We start from the raw sequence: 22,419 nt of genomic DNA, 5'->3' as shown, positions 1-22,419 counted from the left end.
AAAGAATTAGACACCAATATTTTGGAGATAAAGAAATCACTAGAGGTTTTTTCGGACTCACCTTCGTATACTCTTCTCCATACTAGGACGTCATCTGCCATTGACAAACTGGATCATGTTATTGCAGACACAAAGAAAAATAAATTTCAAAGAGATACCAAAGATTATTCTTGTAATGAAGTCTACAACTGGAGCCAAAAAACTAGAAATTACAACAGACCAAGACCTATCCTGAAAAGAAGAAACCAGACCTACAAACAGTTTAGGGACCTACCGAATAGGGTTAGCTTTAGTTCTACCGAACCAGATTCCGCTGATGGCATTTCAGAGGATGATAATGCCCGAACACGACCCAACATCAACTTTAGATCGGACAACACTTGCTTCCAGTCAAAAAACGGGGAAGGAGGGGCGGCAGAAAGCATAAGTCGACTAAATACAGAACAAAACCGCCGCCTCCGGTCAAGGAAATTCCAACAACATTAACGACAAATGTCACCAACCTTTCATCCATACCCCTTACTACTGAACAAAACGAAGTCTTGTCCCTAGGCCTTAATTATGCCCCCAAAAAAAATTTTAATATCTTTAATACCATTCTTGATATTAACAAATTTATTAGAAACCTGACAGTCAAAAAGCACTTCTTTCTCCAACAAGAGGAGACAACAGCTAAAAATTCCAGGATGGTCTCATCATCACTAACTACAGATATTGAAAAACAGACAGAACAGCCACGTGACATGATGTCTCAACTGTCCAAGTTGTCATTTGAAGAACTCACCACGATAGTAAGCCTAGATCATTTGCGAAATGAAACACCAAATCAAACAGTTACCACAGCTCTCAACTTCAAAACATCGAACCCTAAATTCTACCCTACCGGTTCACGCACAGATTCTATGGATCGGTTTCAAATGGTCATTGAAAAAGAACTTCATCACCTTGCTGACAACCTCAAAGGCCAGCGCCCTACAAATAACTTGTCAACCAAACTCAAAGAAGCAGCGAAATCTCTGCAGGAAAACAAACAATTAATCATAAAAATGTCAGATAAAGGGGGCAATGTTACAGTACTAAATAAAGAAGATTATCAACATTCCATCTTAAATATGCTAGCAGATGTAACCACCTACAAAAAATTAGACAAAAATCCAACAGAAATAATCAAAATGTCAATGAAAAAACTACTTAATGATGGCCTCCAAGGTGGTTTCATTAACCAAAAACAATTAGATTTCATGTACATAGATCAACCCATTACCCCAATTATTCACGCACTTCCAAAAATTCACAAACAGATTTTTCCTCCACCGATGAGACCGATTGTCTCAGGCATTGGCTCGATTCTAGAGAGACTCTCAGAATGGTTAGACACGCTGTTACAACCACTGGCACAAATAACACCCGGCTTTCTAAGAGATACCAAACATGTCCTGAATTTACTGGATAAGAAATGTTGGAATAAAAATTACAGCTGGCTGACATGTGACGTCGTGTCACTTTACACATCAATTCCACATCGAATTGCCCATATTGCCCTTGCGTACCACCTCACAAAACACAGTACATATGATACAAATTTTCAACTGTATATATTGGAGGTACTCAATTTTCTGTTAACTCATAACTATTTTCAATTTGATTCAAAATACTATTTACAATTGAAAGGAGTATCCATGGGGGCAAAATTCTCCCCATCGGTAGCAAACTTGGTCATGGCATGGTGGGAACAATTCCACATTTTTTCGACGGAAAATATTTACAGACACTGCATAGAATGGTATGGCAGATATATTGATGATATATTGATTATCTGGAAAGAAGACACTAACATCATCCCCGAGTTCGCACAATTCATCAACAACAATGATTACAACCTCAAATTTACATACCATTATGATATCACCAATATCATCTTTCTGGATCTGGAGCTTAAAGGAGTCATTGGCCAAAAAATTTCAAGTAAAACACACCGTAAACCCACGGCCACCAATAACTTACTACATGCAAACAGCAGTCACACCAAGCATACCATCAAAGCCATACCGGTGGGTGAGATGCACCGTGCTAAGAGGAACTGTACATCTCAAAGTCAATTTGAATCAGAACAAGTTGCCATCAAAACAAGACTCAAAGAAAGAGGCTATCCAGAATGGTCACTCAATCGGGCTAGCAACATTATGACTAAAAAAACTAGATCTCAACTCTTAAGTCATCATAACGAAACAACCAACCCTACATATAATACTCAACTCATAGACAATCAACCAACACTGATTCTACAACAGAGTAATCAGTTCATACAAATTAAAAAAATAGTTACTGATAACTTACCTATTCTTATGGAGGATGACACGCTGCGCACGGTGTTGTCTGGAGGATGCAGGATTGTAGCAAGAAAAGCCTCCACACTAGGTAGTGCTTTGTCACCATCTTTATTTACTGCCAATGAAAAAACGAAAACAACATGGTTAGAAACCACGGGCTTCTACAAATGTGGACAACATCCATGCAAAGTGTGCTCCCATGTCCAGGTAACCAAAACTTTCAGCGATTCCTCACAAACCGACAAATTTAACATCCTAAACTATATCAACTGTAACTCTGAGTCGGTCATTTACATCATAGAATGTACGGAATGTAAATTGAAGTACGTGGGTTGTACGAATAGAAAATTTAAAATAAGAATTCTAGAACATCTTAGTTATATCAGAAACGAGAATATTGTAAATACATCCAATGCTTCCAAACATTTTATCTCTCAACACCACAGATCCACCAAATTTTTTCGTTGTTATGCCTTTGAAAAAATTCACCCCTGCAAACGGGGAGGAGATATCAAACATAAAACCCATCTCAGGGAAGCATATTGGATATACAGACTCAACACAAGGTATCCAAATGGCTTAAACCTAAAAAAAGAATTAATGTATTTATACTAGACTACTCAACAGTCACTACACACATAAGCATTATTAGTCATTCAAAATTCTACAATACGCATGAGTAACATTAGTCGTTTAAGAATACAATTTACAACCAAGTAAAAGCCCACAGAACGTAAATTTTAATCACATAATTGTTACCCAAGGTATCAGATATACCCTAGTGATGCATGCATAACATGTGCTTTTTGTCATGCACACTTTTTACTGACGCACTACCTAGTTTTGTTGTTCCAATTTATGTATTTGAATCCCCACCAATTCCAGTTGTGTCCTTCCTGCACTTCCCCACACGTTCCTCATCTTATACAGAGCGCGCTGTAGTACAGTAACAAAATAGCAGTACTCAAACATTATATTCACTATTCAGCAGACAACATCAGTCATAAATTATTGTTTATGCCCATTACCATACGTCATATTCTTCCATCATGACTAATTTGTAAAGGCCCCCGGCTTTTGTTTCAACAGACTATAATTAATAAGCACAGTAACACATACTTGCTTCGATACCTGAGTAATATCTTTAATATTACATATGGTTAATATGAATAACGTTGATCGTCTTTGGAAGTCGTGATAAACCGGAATATATATCTTGAGCCAAATATAACGAGTGCCAGAAGCCAACTTAGACGTTGAATAGGTACAATCAAACCATAATACAAAACCCCACTAATATATTACACTTATCTTGAGTAAGATTAAATACACTACATTTATCAATTTCTCTAAGTTGTCCAAACACGAGAACAACACTATTACTCACAAACGAGTTCCGATAGAACATAACCACAGGACGAATTAACCATTTCCGGCTTGCGTCTCAACACAAACATCAATGTCTGACACGCATAAACAACCAGCTGACTGAATACATGACAGGTCATATCCGGTTTGCGGTCCAACGCAACCCAGATGATGATAGGCTTAGCAAACCAGCTGACTGAGTACATAAGTGACAGCGCGCCAGATTCAAAATTACCACAGCCAAGTTTAAGGACGCGGATTGCCGTCCGAAACGCGTAGGCCCCCGAGGACACGCACCTCCACATTTCCACACACCCAGGACTAAAATGCAACTGGACTTCTTCCTTTTAACTTCGTTCCAATAAACTTGGAAAAGAAAATCCATTTTAATTGCACCCAGCGCTGGATCCTACCTTCTCCCTTGCTTGAACATATATCACTCGTTGTTGCCATGGGTAAATGGGGCGATTTATCAGAATTGCAAAAATGGATGATTATTGGCTTTCGGGCCAAGGGTAGCAATATTTCTCAAACAGCGCAGTTTGTGAACTGTTTGCATGCTGCTGTGGTGAACGCGTATCGTGAGTGGACAAATGGCACCATTAGGAATAACCGAGGTGAAAACTGCAGAGCACCATGTGAGAGATGAACATCGGCAGCGAAGGTGCATGAGGGCCGAGCGACACACTACAATGGAGCAGCTCACCGTAAAAATCAACCAGGGGGTTACCAGACGTGTGTCTAAGACAACAATTCGGCAAACCCTATGGGGCTCCAAAGCAGACGTATATGGTCACTGCCTCTATGCTAAAAAAGGTGCATCGTAAAAAAAGGCTTCAATTTGCATGACAGTATCGGAATTGGACCTCCGATGATTGGCAAAGGGTTGCCTTCTCCATTGAGTCGTGCTTTCTGCTTCATCGAACGGATGGACGTTGGCGTGTCAGGCGAGAAACATCAGAGAACAAACACCCTGCAATCATTGCTGGAATAACACAAGCTGGTGGCGACAGCATTATGGTCTGGGGAATTTTTTCATGGAATTCTCTTGGCCCGCTCATCCATGTGGAAGGCACTCTGAACAGATTTGGATATGAATCCATCGTTGCAGATCACGTCCACCCATACATGCTGTTTGTCTTCCCTGGGGCAGATGGAATCTCCCAGCAAGACAATGCGATATGTCACACGGCTAGAAATGTCCGACAGTGGTTGGAAGAGCACGACCAAGACTTCCAAGTGCTTCCCTGGCCCCCTAATTCGCCAGACTTGAACCCAATTGAGCATCTGTGGGACCAGCTCGATCGTCTTGTTCGCTCTATGGATCCTCCTCCACGCACTCTCCAGCAAATGTGGGACGCACTGCAGTAAACATGGCTCCAGAAATCTGAGACAACCTACCAGCACCTTATTGAGTCACTCCCAGCCGTCTAGCTGCTGTCCGTGCTGCACACGGCGGTTACTCTGGATGTAATAATGTGACTCGACTGTGTATATTTAGAATACATATGGGAATACCAAATATGTATATTTTATATGAAGGTCTATTAACAAAAACCTTAGTGTATTTTATTTAATATGTATATATATATTTATTAGTTGTTTTAGTCCCATAGGCCATTCAACGTTAACCCCTTTCCGACATCCGCTGTATACATATGGCACTGTAAGGCAGGGGTTCCCGCAAAGCGCAGTACCATTACGTCGCGGTAATAGTGCGGGCTCAGGAGCTGAGCCCGCACCACACCTCCGGCTGTCAGCTGTATGTTACATCTGAGGGGTTTTTAGCCACCGGCACCCAAGAAAAGTGATCACTGGGTTGCCGGTGGATGCAATGGCAACCGGAGGCCTAATACTGGCCTCCCCATCTGCCAGCTACAGAAGCCTCCTATGCCCTGCTCGGACTTAGGGCCTAAAAGACTTTCGGTACCGACGACAAGATAGCTTCCAGCTCAGAAGCTGCGCCGGGGTAATCAGCGGTGGGTGTCAGTTGTATCTTACAGCGGACACCCTGCTGTAACTGCAGGGACCACAGATTGGTCTGCTCCCTGCCATTAACCCCTTAGATGCAGCAATCGCTGCATCTTAGTGGTTTGTAGCAAGTTAGCAGCCCTGCCATGTGATAGCCACTGCTACTATGGCAACAGGAGGCCTGACGATGGCCTCCTGGTCTGCCATTACGGATGCCGATTAGTTTAATCGGCTTGCTGTCAGTGAACGACTGACAGTTTTAATACATTGCACTACATAGGTAGTGCAATGTATTAGAACAGCAATAAAACAGTTGGATCTTCTGGGACTAAAAAAAAAAAAAAGTGTAAAAAAAGTTAAAATAAAATAAGTTTCAAGTAATAAAATAAAACAGAATCACCATTTTTCCCATATCAGGTAATTCATTATTGAAAAAATATATAAACTATGTATATTTGGTATAACTGCGTCCGTAACGGCCTAAACTATAACAATATTGTTATTTATCCCGCACAGTAAACACTGTGTCACCTTGCCTTCCAAAAATTTAAATAAAGTGATCAAAAAGTCGCATGTATTCAAAAATGGTACCTATAAAAATCGTAGTTCGTCTCGCAAAAAACAAGCCCTCATACAGCTCAGTCAACAAAAAAATGAAAAAGTTATGGATCTTACAGCATGGCGACAGAAAAAATACATTATTTTTACAAAAGTAATTTCATTGTGCATAAAGTTGTAAAACATAAAAAAGTTCTATAAATTAGGTATCGCCGGAATCGTACTGACCCACAGAATAGTTAAACACTAGATTAAAAAACAAAATAAATATGCCAGAATTGCTGTCTTTTGGTCACCTTGCCCCCCCCCCCCCTGACGGCCACCCCACCCGACGGGGCCCCCTATAGTCGTGCAGGACTCTGTATAAAGGACACATGATGTAACTGTCCTGTGAATGCTGGGTGATAAACAATATGCCCGCTGTTAGTGTGGTACCCAGCTTTCCCAGACCCCTGAACGATAAATCTCTCTAGTTGTGCGGAGACTGAGAGGTTCATTAGTCACATCCCCAAACAGTCTCAGCACAACTAGAGAGATTTACCGTTCAGGGGTCTGGGAAAGCTGGGTGACCACCATTACCCCTCCTACTGGAGTGTGAGAGGTTCATTAGTCACATCCCTAAACACTCCAGTAGGAGGGGTAATGGTGGTCACCCAGCTTTCCCAGAAGCAGATATAACCAGGAAAGAGCTGGATGGACGGGCTGAGGGTGCACAGGGTTTTTGGTGATCCCCCTAGGTCATGTGATCGGACCTAGGTTAGCGGTTCTGATGCAGACGGGGTTCATGTGACTATAAATCTGTCCATAACAAGAGACAGTGCACTCAGGACAAGCCCTGCCCTCATGCCGTAGTTGTGTGGTTCTGTCTGCAGTGATGGCGGTGGGTTGCTCCGACACCCGCCGGGTCATCTCAGGACAGAAGGGGTGTCCGGATTGGAGACACAGCGCCGCACCTGTCCTCAGCTTGTGTCTAGTATTGCAGTTCACCTCCATTGAAGTGAATAGGACAGAGCTGTAATACCACACACGACCTGAGGACAGGTGCGGCGCTGTTTTCCTGGATGACCCCTTTAAGACTTTTTGCGTGTGTGTGTAGCAGAGTGGAGTGTGCACGGGCGCCGCTGATACTTCATAGCCGCTTATCAGCTGTTTTGAAGAATCAGCGGGGCGCACACACACACACAAACCCCCCCCCCCCAGTGTAATCAGGCATTTTTTTTTCATCATTCTAAGGGTATGTTCACACGCAGTGTTTTCAGCTGAAAAATCGGAAGCAGAACACCTACAAGCATCTGCCCATTGGTTTCAATGGGAAATACGGCGTTCTGTTCCAACAGGGCGTTTTTTTACATGGTCGTTTTCCAAAAACGGCACGTAAAAAGACGCCCGCCAAAACGAAGTGCACATCACTTCTTGGGACGTTTTTGGAGCCTTTTTTCATTGACTTTATAGAAAAACCGCTCCAAAAACAGCCGTAAAAAACGCGAGTTTGATTAAAAAATGGCTGAAAATCAGGAGCTGGTTTCCCTTTGTTTAGTAAGCGTGTGAACATACCCTTAGGCCTCATTCACACGACAGGGTCCGAGTGTCGGCCGGGAAAATCGGCCGTTTTTGGCCGATTTTCCCGGCCGGTTTGCATCCGTTCCGATTCCGTTCCGGGCCGAGTTGCCGTTTTTACCGGCCGATTTGCATCTGTTTTTTTCCCTGTCCGTTTTAAAATCGGATGAATTTCATTTAAATTTGTTGCCACACACAGCCCTTTGTAGATAATGCCACAGCCCCCCTGGTAGGTAATGCCACCCAGCCCCCTGGTAGGTGATGCCACCCAGCCCCCTGTAGGCGATGCCACACAGCCCCCTGCAGGCGATGCCACACAGCCCCCTGCAGGCGATGCCACCCACCCTGCCCCCTGTAGGTGATGCCACACAGCCCCCTGTAGGTTGCACCCATCCCCCCCCCCTTCCAGAAGTCACTGACTTCAATGTCCATATATGGACAGTGTAGTCACTGACTTCTCCTGAAGAGGAATTCCCTGCCACAGGTCGGGAATTCCGCTTCAGAAGTGAGTGACGTCACTGTGTCCATATATGGACAGTGTAGTCACTCACTTCTCCTGTAGCGGAATCCCCGGCCATAGAGTCAGGGATTTCGCTGCAGAAGTGAGTCACTTCGCTGTGTCCATATATGGACAGTGTAGTCACTTCTCCTGTAGCGGAATCCCCGGCCATAGTCGGGGATTCTGCTGCAGAAGTGCGTGACTTCGCTGTGTCCATATATGGACAGTGTAGTCACTCACTTCTCCTGTAGCGGCATCCCCGGCCATAGAGTCTGGGATTCCGCTGCAGAAGTGCGTGACTTCGCTGTGTCCATATATGGACAGTGTAGTCACGCACCTCTCCTGTAGCGGCATCCCCAGCCATAGAGTCGGGGATTCCGCTGCAGAAGTCAGTGACTTCGCTGTGTCCATATATGGACAGTGTAGTCACTTCTCCTGTAGCGGAATCCCCGGCCATAGAGTCGGGGATTCCGCTGCAGAAGTGAGTGACGTCGCTGTGTCCATATATTGACAGTATAGTCACGCACTTCTCCTGTAGCGGAATCCCCAATCCCCGGCCTGGGATTGGGGATTCCGACTCCTACAGCGAGCAATAAAAGACCCTCCTTCTCCTCCTCACATGCACTCTGCACTGTGAGGAGGAGGAGAGAGAGTGCGCGAGCGACGGTAGACCCGGCCATCACTCGGGACACATTCCGGTGATGGCCGTGTATTACCCGGCCCCATAGAGTTCTATGGGCACCCGGCCGAAAATAGAGCATGTCCTATTTTTTGACGGCTGGTTTTCCCGGTCGTCAAAAAATCGGTCGTGTGAATAGCCCCATTAGGGGTCTATTATTCCTAATGCAGCCGGGTGCCGGCCGATTTATGAACGGCGGGCACCCGGCCGGGAAACCCTGTCGTGTGAATCCCGCCTTAGCCTTTTGGTGTGTCCTATAACTTCTGCCAGCTGCAGAATCACACCCAAAATGGCAGCCGGACACTGCTTAGCAATTTGAAGACACCTTTTCCTGGCTTGTAGGAGGGGGGCAGTGAGATTCCCTTCCACATTTACAGCAGCTGTGAGTCGGGTTGCTTTGCCTTATTCACCTTGCTGCAATTCTGGGAAGTGCCCCCCCCCCTGGTGGCCAACATAGGAAAACATGTCAAATTATTATTTAATTTTTAATACTTTCCACCATGTGGAAGAAAATAAATAAATAAATACAGCAAAAAACGTAAAAAAATATAATAGAAATAAGTAACGACACTTAAAAAAAAAAAAAGGTTTAATTCGCGACACATTCCCTTTAAGAAACTAATTAGCATAAATCTAAAATTGCTCATAACTTGCTAAAAAATGATAGTTTTTCAAAATAAAAACCAGTTATCTACATTACAGCGCCAATCAGACTATGTAGGAGATAGGGCACTTACAATCTGGTGACAGAGCCTCTTTAAAGTCTCATGTTTAGGCCTTATTCACACGCACGTTGCAGTTTCGTGTGTCATCAGTGAATGGTGCGTGGCTGTGTGATTTTCACGCATATGCCATGCTTATGCGGTTTAGAAAAAGAAATTAAGGAAGTGCTTTTATTTTTCCCTTCATTTCTTTATGTACCGTAGCGCGAATCACACGGAAGTGCTTCCGTGTGCCGTGCACGATTTTCACTCACCCATTGACTTCAATGACATGTCGTGAGTTTTACGCAGCGGCGATACGCTGCGTGAAAATCACGGACTGTGTGAACGGCCACGTTGACTAACATAGGTCCGTGCGTCACGCGTGATTTTCACGCTGGTATCACGGACGTTAAACACGTTCGTGTGAATAAGGCCTTACTCTGTATGCCAGTATATTGTGCACCTGTTCGGACATACTACTGGTTTTACAAGAGAAAGTCCTTTGACAAGTCCCAGGATATATCCATACTAAGGGCAGCCCTAGCGATCACCAGTACAAGGTATGTCCCACAGCTCTTCATATTGCTGCACTGAAGGTCTTAGCCATTGGGATTGGAGGGATCAAGTAAGCGCTCGCTCTGTTACATTGACGTAACAGTATGTGCTTAGGTGCCCAAACATTTGTACCTATGTGACATTTTACCATAACGTCCAGAGAAAATGAGCATTTGGGAGCATCAAGTAACAAACAGAAGGAAGACCCATGTGGGTCCATTTTACTGTAGTATAGACGGGATTCCCACTTCTGTGTGTCCAGCGTTATGCTGCATTTGCACACACAGATTTGTGACCAATTTCTGAAGCTGGTCACAGAAAGATTTGACCATGTTACAGTCCACATTTTCTTTTTATATTGTGCGTTAACATTTAAAAAAAATGTAAGTCAGCGTGATTTGGGGTCACACCTTAGCCACTATGTGACCTTATTAACAAACCGTTCAGATAGTGAACAATGGACTGTTACGCGATGTTCACGTGCCATTTATGTAGCGGTTTTTGTTAAAGTGTGTGAAATATCTTCCTACATATCTACAAAAAAAATAATTAAAAACTAAAACCTTTTAAAGGACAACTTTTGCAGAATAATATATATCTAAATCGGCGTGTAAATGGTCACTGACCATCACCGTTTCTCCAACAATTGTAGCACGTACGCAGCATCTGAGAACAAAATATCAGTGTAAATGGCCAACTCGGAGGAGCTATTCGTCTTAAGTCTTTTTCTGCATGAGTCCAGTAGAAGAACATGACAGTAGGAGTAGTAGTAGTATTTCAGCTGGTTATGCACTAGCTTCAGGTGAAACAGCCACAAATGACAGATACTCGGTCAAAATGACGTGCAGTGTTGAGTAATGGTATAGTTGCTAATGTAAACCAAAAATTACAATTTTATTTCATCTAAGAGAAAAAAAAAAACAGGAACAGGAAAAGACAAAAAAACAAAAGATTACATCTCTCAGATACCAGAGCACAAATAACCTACTCTGTAGATTTCAATTTTTTCTTTTTACTGAGCAGAAAGAAGTTAGGCCCCATGCACACGACAGCAAAAACAGCCATTCACTTTCATTGAACACGGACACCTTTCCGTAGCACTACGGAAGGGTGTCAGTGCCGTGGAAATGTTCCGGGAATTATGGAACATGTCCGTTCTTTCGCATTTTGCGGGCCGTGCTCCCATACTTTGTATGGGAGCACGGCCCGAAAATGCGGCTGTCAGTCAGTGGCCGGCCGTGCCCGCAATCGCGGGCCGTGATTGCGGGCACGGTCGTGTGCATGGGGCCTAAATGTTACAGTACCTATAAGAATGTTTAAGGGGTTGTCCGGGATCTTTTAATTGATGGCCTATCACTTGAATGGGATGAGCCGCACAAGTCCGAGCCATACCCACATGCACAGCGTCTGGATAAACAATGAAGGGGCTGATCATGGGGGTCCTGGGATCACAACTCCTCTTAGGATAATCCATCAATTAAAAGCCTCAGTCAAGCCCTTTAAATTTATGTCTGACTGTAGATTCAGGACATGTACATATGCAGGTTTACAGTGTTAGGGCCTGTTCACATCAGCGTTGGCTTTCCGTTCCGGGGTTCCGTCGGGTGAAAGTCAAACTGAACCCACAGCTTCCGTTTCCATCACCATTGATATCAATGGTGACGGAAACATCGCTAATGATTTCCGTTCGTCACCATTCCGGCAGGTTTCCGTTTTAACAACGGAATCAAAAGCGGAGTCAACTGAGCTATTTATTCCGTCGTAAAGACGGAAACCTGCCGGAATGGTGACGAACGGAAACCATTACCAAAATGTTTCAGTCACCATTGATACCAATAGTGACGGAAACGGAATCTGTGGGTTCAGTTTGACTTTCCGTTGCGAGGTTCACCCGACGGAAACCCGGAACGGAAAGCGAACGGTAATGTGAACAGGCTCTTATTTTACAAGCATGCACTATCCTGCTGATGCAATTTTCAATACAATGAATTACAGGAACATTTCATACAACTGGTCCTTTTTTTTTGGGGGGGGGGGGGGGGGGGGATCTGATCACAGAAAAAAAAAAAAAAAATCATACATATAAACAAGCTGTATTTGCGGTAGAGGAGCAGTCCTGCTTTGTGGTTAGAGAAATCTGTAGTGTGTCCGATCTATTTCATCTTTTACCAATACTGTGCTGTAGTAGAGGATTCCGTTTAATGTTTTATGACCAGATTTCCTTCAGAATCTTGGGAGAACATTTTGTGGAAGGACTCTTCATCACACAAAGTCTGTGGAGTCCCTTTCATGGGACTTGTAGTGTAAGTGACATTAGTTCTGTCCTGAAGTGGAGTAGCCGAGTAAGCATTCATCCGTCGATCACGTGTAGACCGGTGACAGATCACTCGATTTCCTTGTGTATCCTGAGTGAAAAGTGGACTGTCACACTGACTTGGAGATCTGGCTTCTTTATTATAATCCTCCAGAGGACATTTAGAAACTGAAGAGTCAAACAAATTATTCTGGTACTTCCAACCAAAACTAGTGGCCCAATAGTTCGTAGGAGGGCTCAGAATCTTCTCTTGTGATCCGAGCATCGAGGCATTGGATAAGCCACCAGGTTTCTCCAGCACACAGCTCCGCTCATCGTTTTCATAGTGTCCTGAACTTACTGGCTTTTCTGTATTTCTACATATTTTATAAAAGTAGGGACGCTCCAGGTTTTCAGCAGGTTCACAGTCACTATAGGTTTCCTCTAAACAGGTAAACGCTCCTGGTGAGAATAAAAATACATACATTACCATCCAATGTTTGCCAACAAAGGGTATGTATATGCAACAACATTTTCAGGTTTAGGGCAGGTATAGACAAAATCAGTCATCATGGCAACTTGCGACTACATTCTGCCTCCTGCCCTGTATACATTCAGCGACCTGATACAGAAACAACTGAGCTGGATGCAATCACTGTCAAAGATCACTGTTGCCAGCCAGAGGACATCGCAATAGACATGTTTGCTTCTCCTGTATCTGTCTCTGACAGTAGGCCTGCTTGTATGTAGCTTATTGGTAGCAGATAGCGCATCGCAGGATTGGTGTGTCTGGGGGTTAGTCTGCTGTGTACGGTATGAGGGGAGGGGGTGAGTCATGCTATGACTATAAGGGGCTGGGAAAAGGGAATACAGTGAACCTGCTGTGATCAGAGATTTATACATACTACTGGTGAGGAACAAAACCCCAAGTGACGTTTAAAGAGGCTCTGTCACCAGATTTTGCAGCCCCTATCTGCTATTGCAGCAGATCGGCGCTGCAATGTAGATTACAGTAACGTTTTTATTTTTAAAAAACGAGCATTTTTGGCCAAGTTATGACCATTTTCGTATTTATGCAAATGAGGCTTGCAAAAGTACAACTGGGCGTGTTGAAAAGTAAAAGTACAACTGGGCGTGTATTATGTGCTTACATCGGGGCGTGTTTACTACTATTACTAGCTGGGCGTTGTGTATAGAAGTGTCATCCACTTCTCTTCACAACGCCCAGCTTCTGGCAGTGCAGCACTGTGACGTCACTCACAGGTCCTGCATCGTGTCGACACCAGAGGCTACAGTTGATTCTGCAGCAGCATCAGCGTTTGCAGGTAAGTAGCTACATCGACTTACCTGCAAACGCCGATGCTGCTGCAGAATCATCTGTAGCCTCTGGTGCCGACACGATGCAGGACCTGTGAGTGACGTCACAGTGCTGCACTGCCAGAAGCTGGGCGTTGTGAAGAGAAGTGGATGACACTTCTATACACAACGCCCAGCTAGTAAAAGTAGTAAACACGCCCCGATGTACGCACATAATACACGCCCAGTTGTACTTTTACTTTTCAACACGCCCAGTTGTACTTTTGCAAGCCTCATTTGCATAAATACGAAAATGGTCATAACTTGGCCAAAAATGCTCGTTTTTTAAAAATAAAAACGTTACTGTAATCTACATTGCAGCGCCGATCTGCTGCAATAGCAGATAGGGGTTGCAAAATCTGGTGACAGAGCCTCTTTAAGGCCAAACTCACACAACACCTGCTGTGCTGCATTTGGGTCCATAAAATCTGGTTGAGGAGCAATGGCTGCATTAAAAAAAAAAAAAAAGTTCAGCATTGTGTTGTTGCTGGCTCCTAGGCCAGACTAAAGATTCTCCAGTCCAGGTTTAGAGAATGAAAATCTACTCACCCACATGCTGTTTTTCTCCATAGAGCTAATACGAGGATAATGCCCATTTTAGGGTATACCATGGCTTTTAATACCTGTAGCAGGTCCTAAATAGTGCACAGTACACTACTCTACATGAACGCGAATCTGTTCATTCCTAGTCGCTCACATGTAAAATAAAACACCATACACGTTACTTGTATAAATAATAGACTGGTGTTATGCAGGGGCCAATCCTGAAGAAGCAAACTAGTCTTGCAATTATTGGTAATATTTGCATCTTTATTGAACTTTTTATTAGATTTAAAGGGATTATCCAACAATTAAATAATAAATTCCTCTTAGATCACGGAGAACAAAACAATTTTTCAATTGGAATAATTTAAAAAAATAGAATGAATTCACACTGCAATTGCAGGGTACAATTCTGGCGCATATGCCAAACATTTTCATAGGTCGCCATTCACCCTACTAAGGCTAGAAGAGTTGTATAGAATAGCGTAGTCTGCTGTGCTATTCCCTACAAAGGCATCCCACAAAATATTTTTTTTTAAATTACAGCGCAGTATACTTTATTTTTATCATGGGGGGGCTATGGACGCAGATGCGCTGGATGTAGTGGAATCCATCAGAGGCATCAGTGAGGAAATCCTCCCGAAATACATGTTTAACATAGACTGCCAACAAAGTGTGAATTGACCCTTACTGGGGGCATGTGTGCCCACCACAACTGGACATACTTGTTGGACAAGCTGGTGTTCTATTGATTCCCTCAGTGAGCGCCATAAGTTTGCAACAGCAATATCTAGATACAGGAGCATTATTATTATTTTTCTAATAATAATGTTTTCCATAATCTAACTGAGAAATAATATTTAATTGTAGGGCAACCCCTCTAGGCCCCAGCACACAAGACAGAAAAGCTGCGAAATTTCTGTGTGGAAATTTAGCAGAGCTTGCGCAAAATAGGTTGATATACATGAAGAATTTGCACGGCGGTCAATTTCCGCACTTGTTTTCTGCAGCGTGTAGGTGTGATTTCTTCAAATCTCATTCACTTTACTGGTACTGTACGGTGTCCGCAGCATTTCAATCCCATGCAGGAGGCCTTAAGAAGTATTCCCCTTTTGCGGCACATTTTTGTGGGTAGAGAAGATTAGTTCTCTATTGGAGGAGAACACTGACCACATACCAATAGGTGAAGGTTTCATCACATTGGGAGCTTTTTGTGCACTTTTCTCACACTCAGGGGAGGTTTTATGAGCGAAGGGATCAATTTCAGCAATTGAATGCTGTTTGCTCCTATTGCCTGAAAAAAAAAAATTATGATGAGAACATTCTGTAGAGTGGCGATTCCAAAAGCCATTACCGTGGGTGAACCCCTGAAAATTTTTTACTACCAGGGAATCTGTAGTCTTATTACTGCCTCAAAGAAGCTTGATGTAGGGGCAGGTTAAGCATTCTATAATTCTTGCCCAGTACTTTAAGGGTCAGTTCACACAGTTTCTTGGTGCTGATTTTGAAGTGGAAACCTTAGAATCCACACCAAAAAGCGGCCCGAATTGCCCCCCATTGATTTCATTTAGAGGGAAGGGTATTTTTCCCCAGGCGACTTATGGACACCCACTGGAATAAAAAAGAGCGGCATGTTCTTTCTTCGAGCGGTTTCTGCCTCTCACTTCCCATTGAAATCAATGTGGGGCAGAATAAACCTCAGTACTCGTTTGAGCATTTTTTTGCCCACAGTCCTTGCATAAGATTTGCCCCCCAAAAAAAAATTATGAAAGTTAATCAATAAGTCCCATCTACTCCAAAATTGTACCAATGAAGACTGCTTGCCCCGCAAAAAACAGCCCTCATATGGTTACATATTGACGGAAAATACAAAGACGTTATGGCTCTTGGAATGCCACGATGCAAAAACTAGTCATTTTTGTTTAAAAGTGTTTTTATTGTGCTAAAGTAATAAAACCAATACCTATTTAGTAATGCCGTAGTCGTACCGGCTCAGAATAAAAGGGAACGTGTTATTTACGCCTCATAGTGAACGGCGTAAATTTAAAACGTAAAAAATAATGGTGGTACAGCTACTTTTTTTTAATGACCTCCCAAAAAAAATATATTTATAACAAAAAAATCAATACATTATATTTACCCCAAAGTGGCATTGGAAAATTAAACTCATTCAGCAAAAAAAATAAAAATAAAGCCCTCACACAGCTATGTTGACGGAAAAGTAAAAAAAAAAAAAACAAGTTATGACTCTTGGAAAGAGACAATGAAAAAAACAAAAGAATGCCTGGTTATTAACCCCATTCACAACTGCCATAAGTCTATATACGTTCCAACTGCCGATGCCCCATGCAGTTGTCAAGTATATAAACGTTGGCAGCCTGGAACGGGGTTTAATGAGTGCAGTGCTGCTTCAGTGGGAGCAGCGCTGCACTCACATGTCTACCGGGGCTTTAAGAGCCCCGGAATACACCCCCCCACTGTAGATAGCACCACACAAACCCCCTGTAGATAGCGCCACCTCCGCTCCCTCTAGTGCTCTGGCCACGGATTCCCCTCCTAGACATCTCAACATCCCTTCTGTAAATACTGCAACCTCCCCTTTAGCTAGCAACCCACCCTCCCCCGCTGTAGATAGCATTGAATCCCCCCTTGCTCCTTTAGATAGTGCCACCTAAACTCCCAGTAGGCGCTGAATCCCCGGTGTCCGATCGCTCTGTGCCGAGGATTCCACTTCTAGAGACGTCACTGCCCACCGTAAGGGGCTCTCTCTATGAGCAGAATCCCCGGCCGACATTCTGACCGGGGATTCCACTACTGTAGAAGCCCACGGCTTCACTATCCATATTAGGACAGTGACGTCAGGGGCTCCCTCTAGGAGCGGAGGCCCCAGCCAGAGGGATTCCGCTCCTACAGGGAGCTACAGTGGTGCTATCTACAGGATGGGGGTGCCATTTACGGGGTGATGGTGCCATCTACAGGGGGGTGATGGTGCTATCTACAGGGGCAATGTGGAATTATATAGGCACTAACTACAGGGGACACTGTGGAGCCATCTACATGGGCACTATCTACATGGGCACTGTGGTGTTTTCAGGTGGCTGGGCCAAAAAAAAAAAACCCTAACGAATAAAATTCATCCATTTTTTTAACGTCCATGAAAAATGGATGGCAAATGGCGGTGAAAAACGGTCAGGAAATTGATTCAGATTTTGACACACATTGATGCAAAACAGCCATGAAAATCTGGCAGTTGATCCATTAACTGGCCTTTTTTTCACGCCGTGTGAATATAGCCTTAGGCTATGTTCACACGGGGTATTTTGCAGAGTTTTTTGACGCGGAAACCGCGTCGCAAAACTCGGCAAAAACGGCCCGAGAACGCCTCCCATTGATTTCAATGGGAGGCGTCGGCGTCTTTTTCCCGCGAGCAGTAAAACTGCCTCGCGGGAAAAAGAAGCGACATGCCCTATCTTCGGGCGCTTCCGCCTCTGACCTCCCATTGACTTCAATGGGAGGCAGGAGAAAGCGTATTTCTCGCTGTTTTATGCCCGCGGCGCTCAATGGCCGCGGGCGAAAAACGGCGCGATAATTGCCGCGAAAATCGGCGTGCAGGGAGAGGAATATCTGCCTCAAAGTTCCAAACGGAATTTTGAGGCAGATATTCCTCCCCCAAAATACTCCGTGTGAACATAGCCTTATAGCGCTCTTCGCTCACAGCGATCCAGGCTGACAGAAGGAGACTAATTGTTCGAGCTGTAGAGAGAGGGTGTGCGTGTGTGTGTGTCTGTCTGTCTGTGTCTAATTAAACGAGTCTAGAAAATGAAAGCCTCATAAGACTTCTAAAAAAAACAAAGTAAAAATAGTTGTGATATTCAAAGCGATTCCAAAGATATTATCGTTTAAAGAAGTGCATATCAGAAATGGAAAATTTGATCTGGACACAGGGGCATCAATGACCATTGGTCATGAAAGGGTTAAAGGGGTTTTCCCATCAGGATATCATTTGTCAGAGAGATGAGAAAGATGCGGGTCACACCTCTCTTTAGAACGGGGCCCCCTGGACCCCGTTCTACTGCTCTGTGTTGTGGCTGAAGCGTGTGATTTCAGACCATGAGTTACGGAAACAGCGTTCTAAAGATAGGTGATGGTCCCGGCGGTGGGACCCGCATCTATAGGACATATCCTGTGGATATGTCATAAATGTCTCTGATGGGCAAACCCCTTTAAAGGGGTGAAGTGATTATTACCTGCTGGGGAGTAGAAGGAATACATTGAGGTCTGCTTGGAGAAAAATGGAGGCGGTTTTGTCTGAGTAAACTCAACCAGCACAGAATCGGTAGATTGTCTTCTTGAAAGTGGATTAAATCTTGAGGATGTGCAAGGGATCACCGCCTAAAATAGAAAAAGTTTGACTAAATTACACAGGTTGTCATTGTGAATCCCCCATAAGGCTGCCTGTGCACATTGTGGTAGAGTGCCACACAGGCAGAAGAACACCTCACATTGTTTTACAGAAAATTGCGGTCAATTGTTTAGTGATGTGGTCTTTGGCCAGGCTTCCAAAGAGTGTGTCTATTTGTGGCATCACTGTGCGACGCACCACGGCTACGTTTACAGGGAGTCTTATGATACATGCAAATGTTGCGGAATTTGGTGCAGAAAAAACGCAGGTAATTCTGCGGGCAAAATCCACACCTAATAGTGCGTGTTTTTACATTTTGATGCATAAATAGGTGCAGTTTTACGTTGCAGACTTTTTTTTTTTTTTTTTATCAACCAGTCAGATACAACTCACAGGCAGAAACGCCAGATAAATTGTCATGCTGCAGATTAATATAGAGAAAAAAAAAAAAAAAGGTGCCACGGGTCAGTTTACACGCTGGAAATTCTGCAACATGTAGAGGAGTACCTGAAATCTCATTTACCTTGCTGGAACTGTATACAAATCCACATCATATAATATACATCCGGCCTTAGATTAAACTTTGCAAGTGGGAACTACATTGGCCAGAAGCTGATAAATGATATCCTTACTCTACACAGTCCGGTGGGTATCCAGGGATGCCACTCACTGCAGCGGGCAGCATGCTTGTGCCACCAGCACTTCGGTCTACATGTTGAATGATGGCTGCTGGATAGGTGGAAGGCTCTGGCAGGATAGACACTGGCCATCATTTATTAAAACGGACCTAAAAATACGGGCAGCCCATAGTAACCAGCACTGACCTGATGCTACAGGCGACACATTCTAGCACAGCTAACCCCCAGATCAGACATTTATTGCTGCGGTACATTACAATGTGATATAAACTGGCATATAGCCATAATACAAACGGCACAGTTCACATTATCCGGTTCACCTGGTGAGATTTATTTTTAAGCTGTGACGCGTCTAACCAGACCCCGCACTCTTCTGGCTGCGGCCGGGCACGTTTATATCTGCTCTTCATCTCCGGACACAACGCAGAAGCGGTGGGAGGACTGGTCGGCTAATAGACCGGCTCTGCGCTGCAGTACTTCAACTTCCAATTTCCCGCGCAGGGTCCTTGCAGTGAGGTGTCCGAACTACTGCCTGAATTCTGGGAACTACAATCGTAGCTGTCTATGTAGCTGCCTGCTGAAAGTCTGACGAGATTTCTTCAGGGTATGTTCACACGGCCAAATTTCAGACGTATACGAGGCGTATTATGCCTCGTTTTACGTCTGAAAATATGGCTACAATACGTCGGCAAACATCTGCCCATTCATTTGAATGGGTTTGCCGACGTACTGTGCAGACGACCTGTTATTTACGCGTCGTCGTTTGACAGCTGTCAAACGACGACTCGTAAAAATACAGCCTCGTCAAAAGAAGTGCAGGACACTTCTTTCAGACGTTTTTGGAGCTGTTTTCTCATAGACTCCAATGAAAACAGCTCCAAAAACGAGTTGGTAAAAAAATGAGTTGGTAAAAATGCGAGTTGGTAAAAAACGTCTGAAAAGCAGGGTCTGTTTTCCCTTGAAAACAGCTCTGGATTTTCAGACGTTTTGGTTGACTACGTGTGAACATACCCTCAAGGTGAAAAATAATTGGGTTCGGTGCCCGCACACAGCTACATGAAAAGGGAAACAGGACACAGTGAAGTGCAGCTAGTGGCTGACATTGAGGACAAATACAGCACGCGCACGCGCACACACTCTGTAGTGTGTATAAATTATATAAACCTATGCAACTTTTTGGCAATCAGATCGCTAGTTTTAACCCCTTAAAGAGGCTCTGTCACAAGATTCTGAAATCCCTATCTACTATTGCATGGGATCGGCGCTGCAATGTAGATAACAGTAACGTTTTTTTTTTTAAAAAAAACGTTCATTTTTGGCCAAGTTATGAGCTATTTTATATATATGCAAATGAGGGTTGAAATGGACAACTGGGCGGTTTTTTTTCGTTATGTCCAACTGGGTGTGTATTGTGTTTTTAACTGGGCGTGTTTACGTGTATGACGCTAACCAATCCGTGACCAGTCCGTCATACACTCCTCTACATTCATTTACAAGCAGCACAGCGTTCTTACTAGAACGATGTGCAGCCACACACACAAGTGTCCTGATAATGAATACACATGAAATCCAGCCTGGACGTCATGTGTACTCACAATCCTGACACTTCTGACTCTTTTCTGTGAGATTGCAGCAAGCCACGCATAATCTCGCGAGATTACGAGGTAAACGAGATTTTGTTTCTCTTGCGAGTCAGAAGTGTCAGGATTCTCAATACACACGACGTCCAGGCTGGATGGTCATGTGTATTAATTATCAGGACACTAGATTAACGTTAATCAAGTGTCCTGATAATGAATACACATGACCATCCAGCCTGGACGTCGTGTATTGAGAATCCTGACACTTCTGACTCTTTTCTCTGAGATTTCCAGCAAGAGAAACGAAATCTCGTTTACCTCGTAATCTCGCGAGATTATGCGTGGCTTGCTGCAATCTCACAGAAAAGAGTCAGAAGTGTCAGGATTGTGAGTACACATGACGTCCAGGCTGGATTTCATGTGTATTCATTATCAGGACACTTGTGTATGTGGCTGCACATAGTTCTAGTAAGAACGCTGTGCTGCTTGTAAATGAATGGAGAGGAGTGCATGATGCTGACTGGTCACGGATTGGTCAGCGTCATACACGTAAACACGCCCAGTTAAAAACACAATACACACCCAGTTGGACATAACGAAAAAAAAACGCCCAATTGTCCATTTCAAAGCTCATTTGCTTATATATAAAAATAGCTCATAACGTGGCCAAAAATGAACGTTTAAAAAAACAAAACAAAACGTTACTCTTATCTCCATTGCAGCGCCGATCACATGCAATAGGAGATAGGGATTTCAGAATCTGGTGACAGAGCCTCTTTAAAGAGGCTCTGTCACCAGATTTTGCAGCCCCTATCTCCTATTGCATGTGATCGGCGCTGCAATGGAGATAAGAGTAACGTTTTGTTTTGTTTTTTTAAAACGTTCATTTTTGGCCAAGTTATGAGCATTTTTATATTTATGCAAATTAGCCTTTCTTAAGTACAACTGGGCGTGTTTAAAGTAAAAGTACAACTGGGCGTGTTTAAAGTAAAAGTACAACTGGGCGTGTATTATGTGTGTTACATCTGGGCGTGTATTGTGTGTGTACATCTGGGCGTGTTTACTTGTTTTACTAGCTGGGCGTTGTGAATAGAAGTGTATGATGCTGACGAATCAGCATCATCCACTTCTCTTCACAACGCCCAGCTTCTGGCAATGCACAGACACACAGCGTGTTCTCGAGAGATCACGCTGTGACGTCACTCACTTCCTGCCCCATGTCCTGCATCGTGTCGGACGAGCGAGGACACATCGGCACCAGAGGCTACAGTTGATTCTGCAGCAGCATCAGCGTTTGCAGGTAAGTAGCTACATCGACTTACCTGCAAACGCCGATGCTGCTGCAGAATCAAATGTAGCCTCTGTCGCCTGGTGCCGGTGTCCTCG

The 22,419-nt window shown here is 43.9% G+C and overlaps 1 protein-coding gene across 2 annotated transcripts in view; it reads right to left on the bottom strand.

Annotated features, from left to right (window-relative positions):
• The window catches only part of ABHD10 (abhydrolase domain containing 10, depalmitoylase), a 37,854-nt gene extending 17,845 nt beyond the window's left edge, over positions 1 to 20,009 (bottom strand). Inside the window, exons 1-4 of one of the 2 annotated variants that reach the window (XM_075853471.1) lie at positions 19,774 to 20,009; positions 18,661 to 18,805; positions 15,591 to 15,707; positions 11,449 to 12,976 (exon numbers count right to left, since the gene is read on the bottom strand). In XM_075853471.1, the coding sequence (XP_075709586.1) occupies positions 12,420 to 12,976; positions 15,591 to 15,707; positions 18,661 to 18,805; positions 19,774 to 19,863 (909 nt within the window). In that variant the 5' untranslated portion in view covers positions 19,864 to 20,009 and the 3' untranslated portion in view covers positions 11,449 to 12,419. Of the gene's footprint in view, positions 1 to 11,448; positions 12,977 to 15,590; positions 15,708 to 18,660; positions 18,806 to 19,773 lie in introns of those variants that run through there. The other variant, XM_075853473.1, reaches the window with a different exon arrangement.
• Positions 20,010 to 22,419: the final 2,410 nt, after the last annotated feature.

Source organism: Rhinoderma darwinii, chromosome 2 (assembly GCF_050947455.1).
Source record: "Rhinoderma darwinii isolate aRhiDar2 chromosome 2, aRhiDar2.hap1, whole genome shotgun sequence".
NCBI lineage: Eukaryota > Metazoa > Chordata > Amphibia > Anura > Rhinodermatidae > Rhinoderma > Rhinoderma darwinii.
The sequence above is the reverse complement of the archived record's forward strand: the minus strand, read 5'-3'. Positions and strand labels throughout refer to the sequence as shown.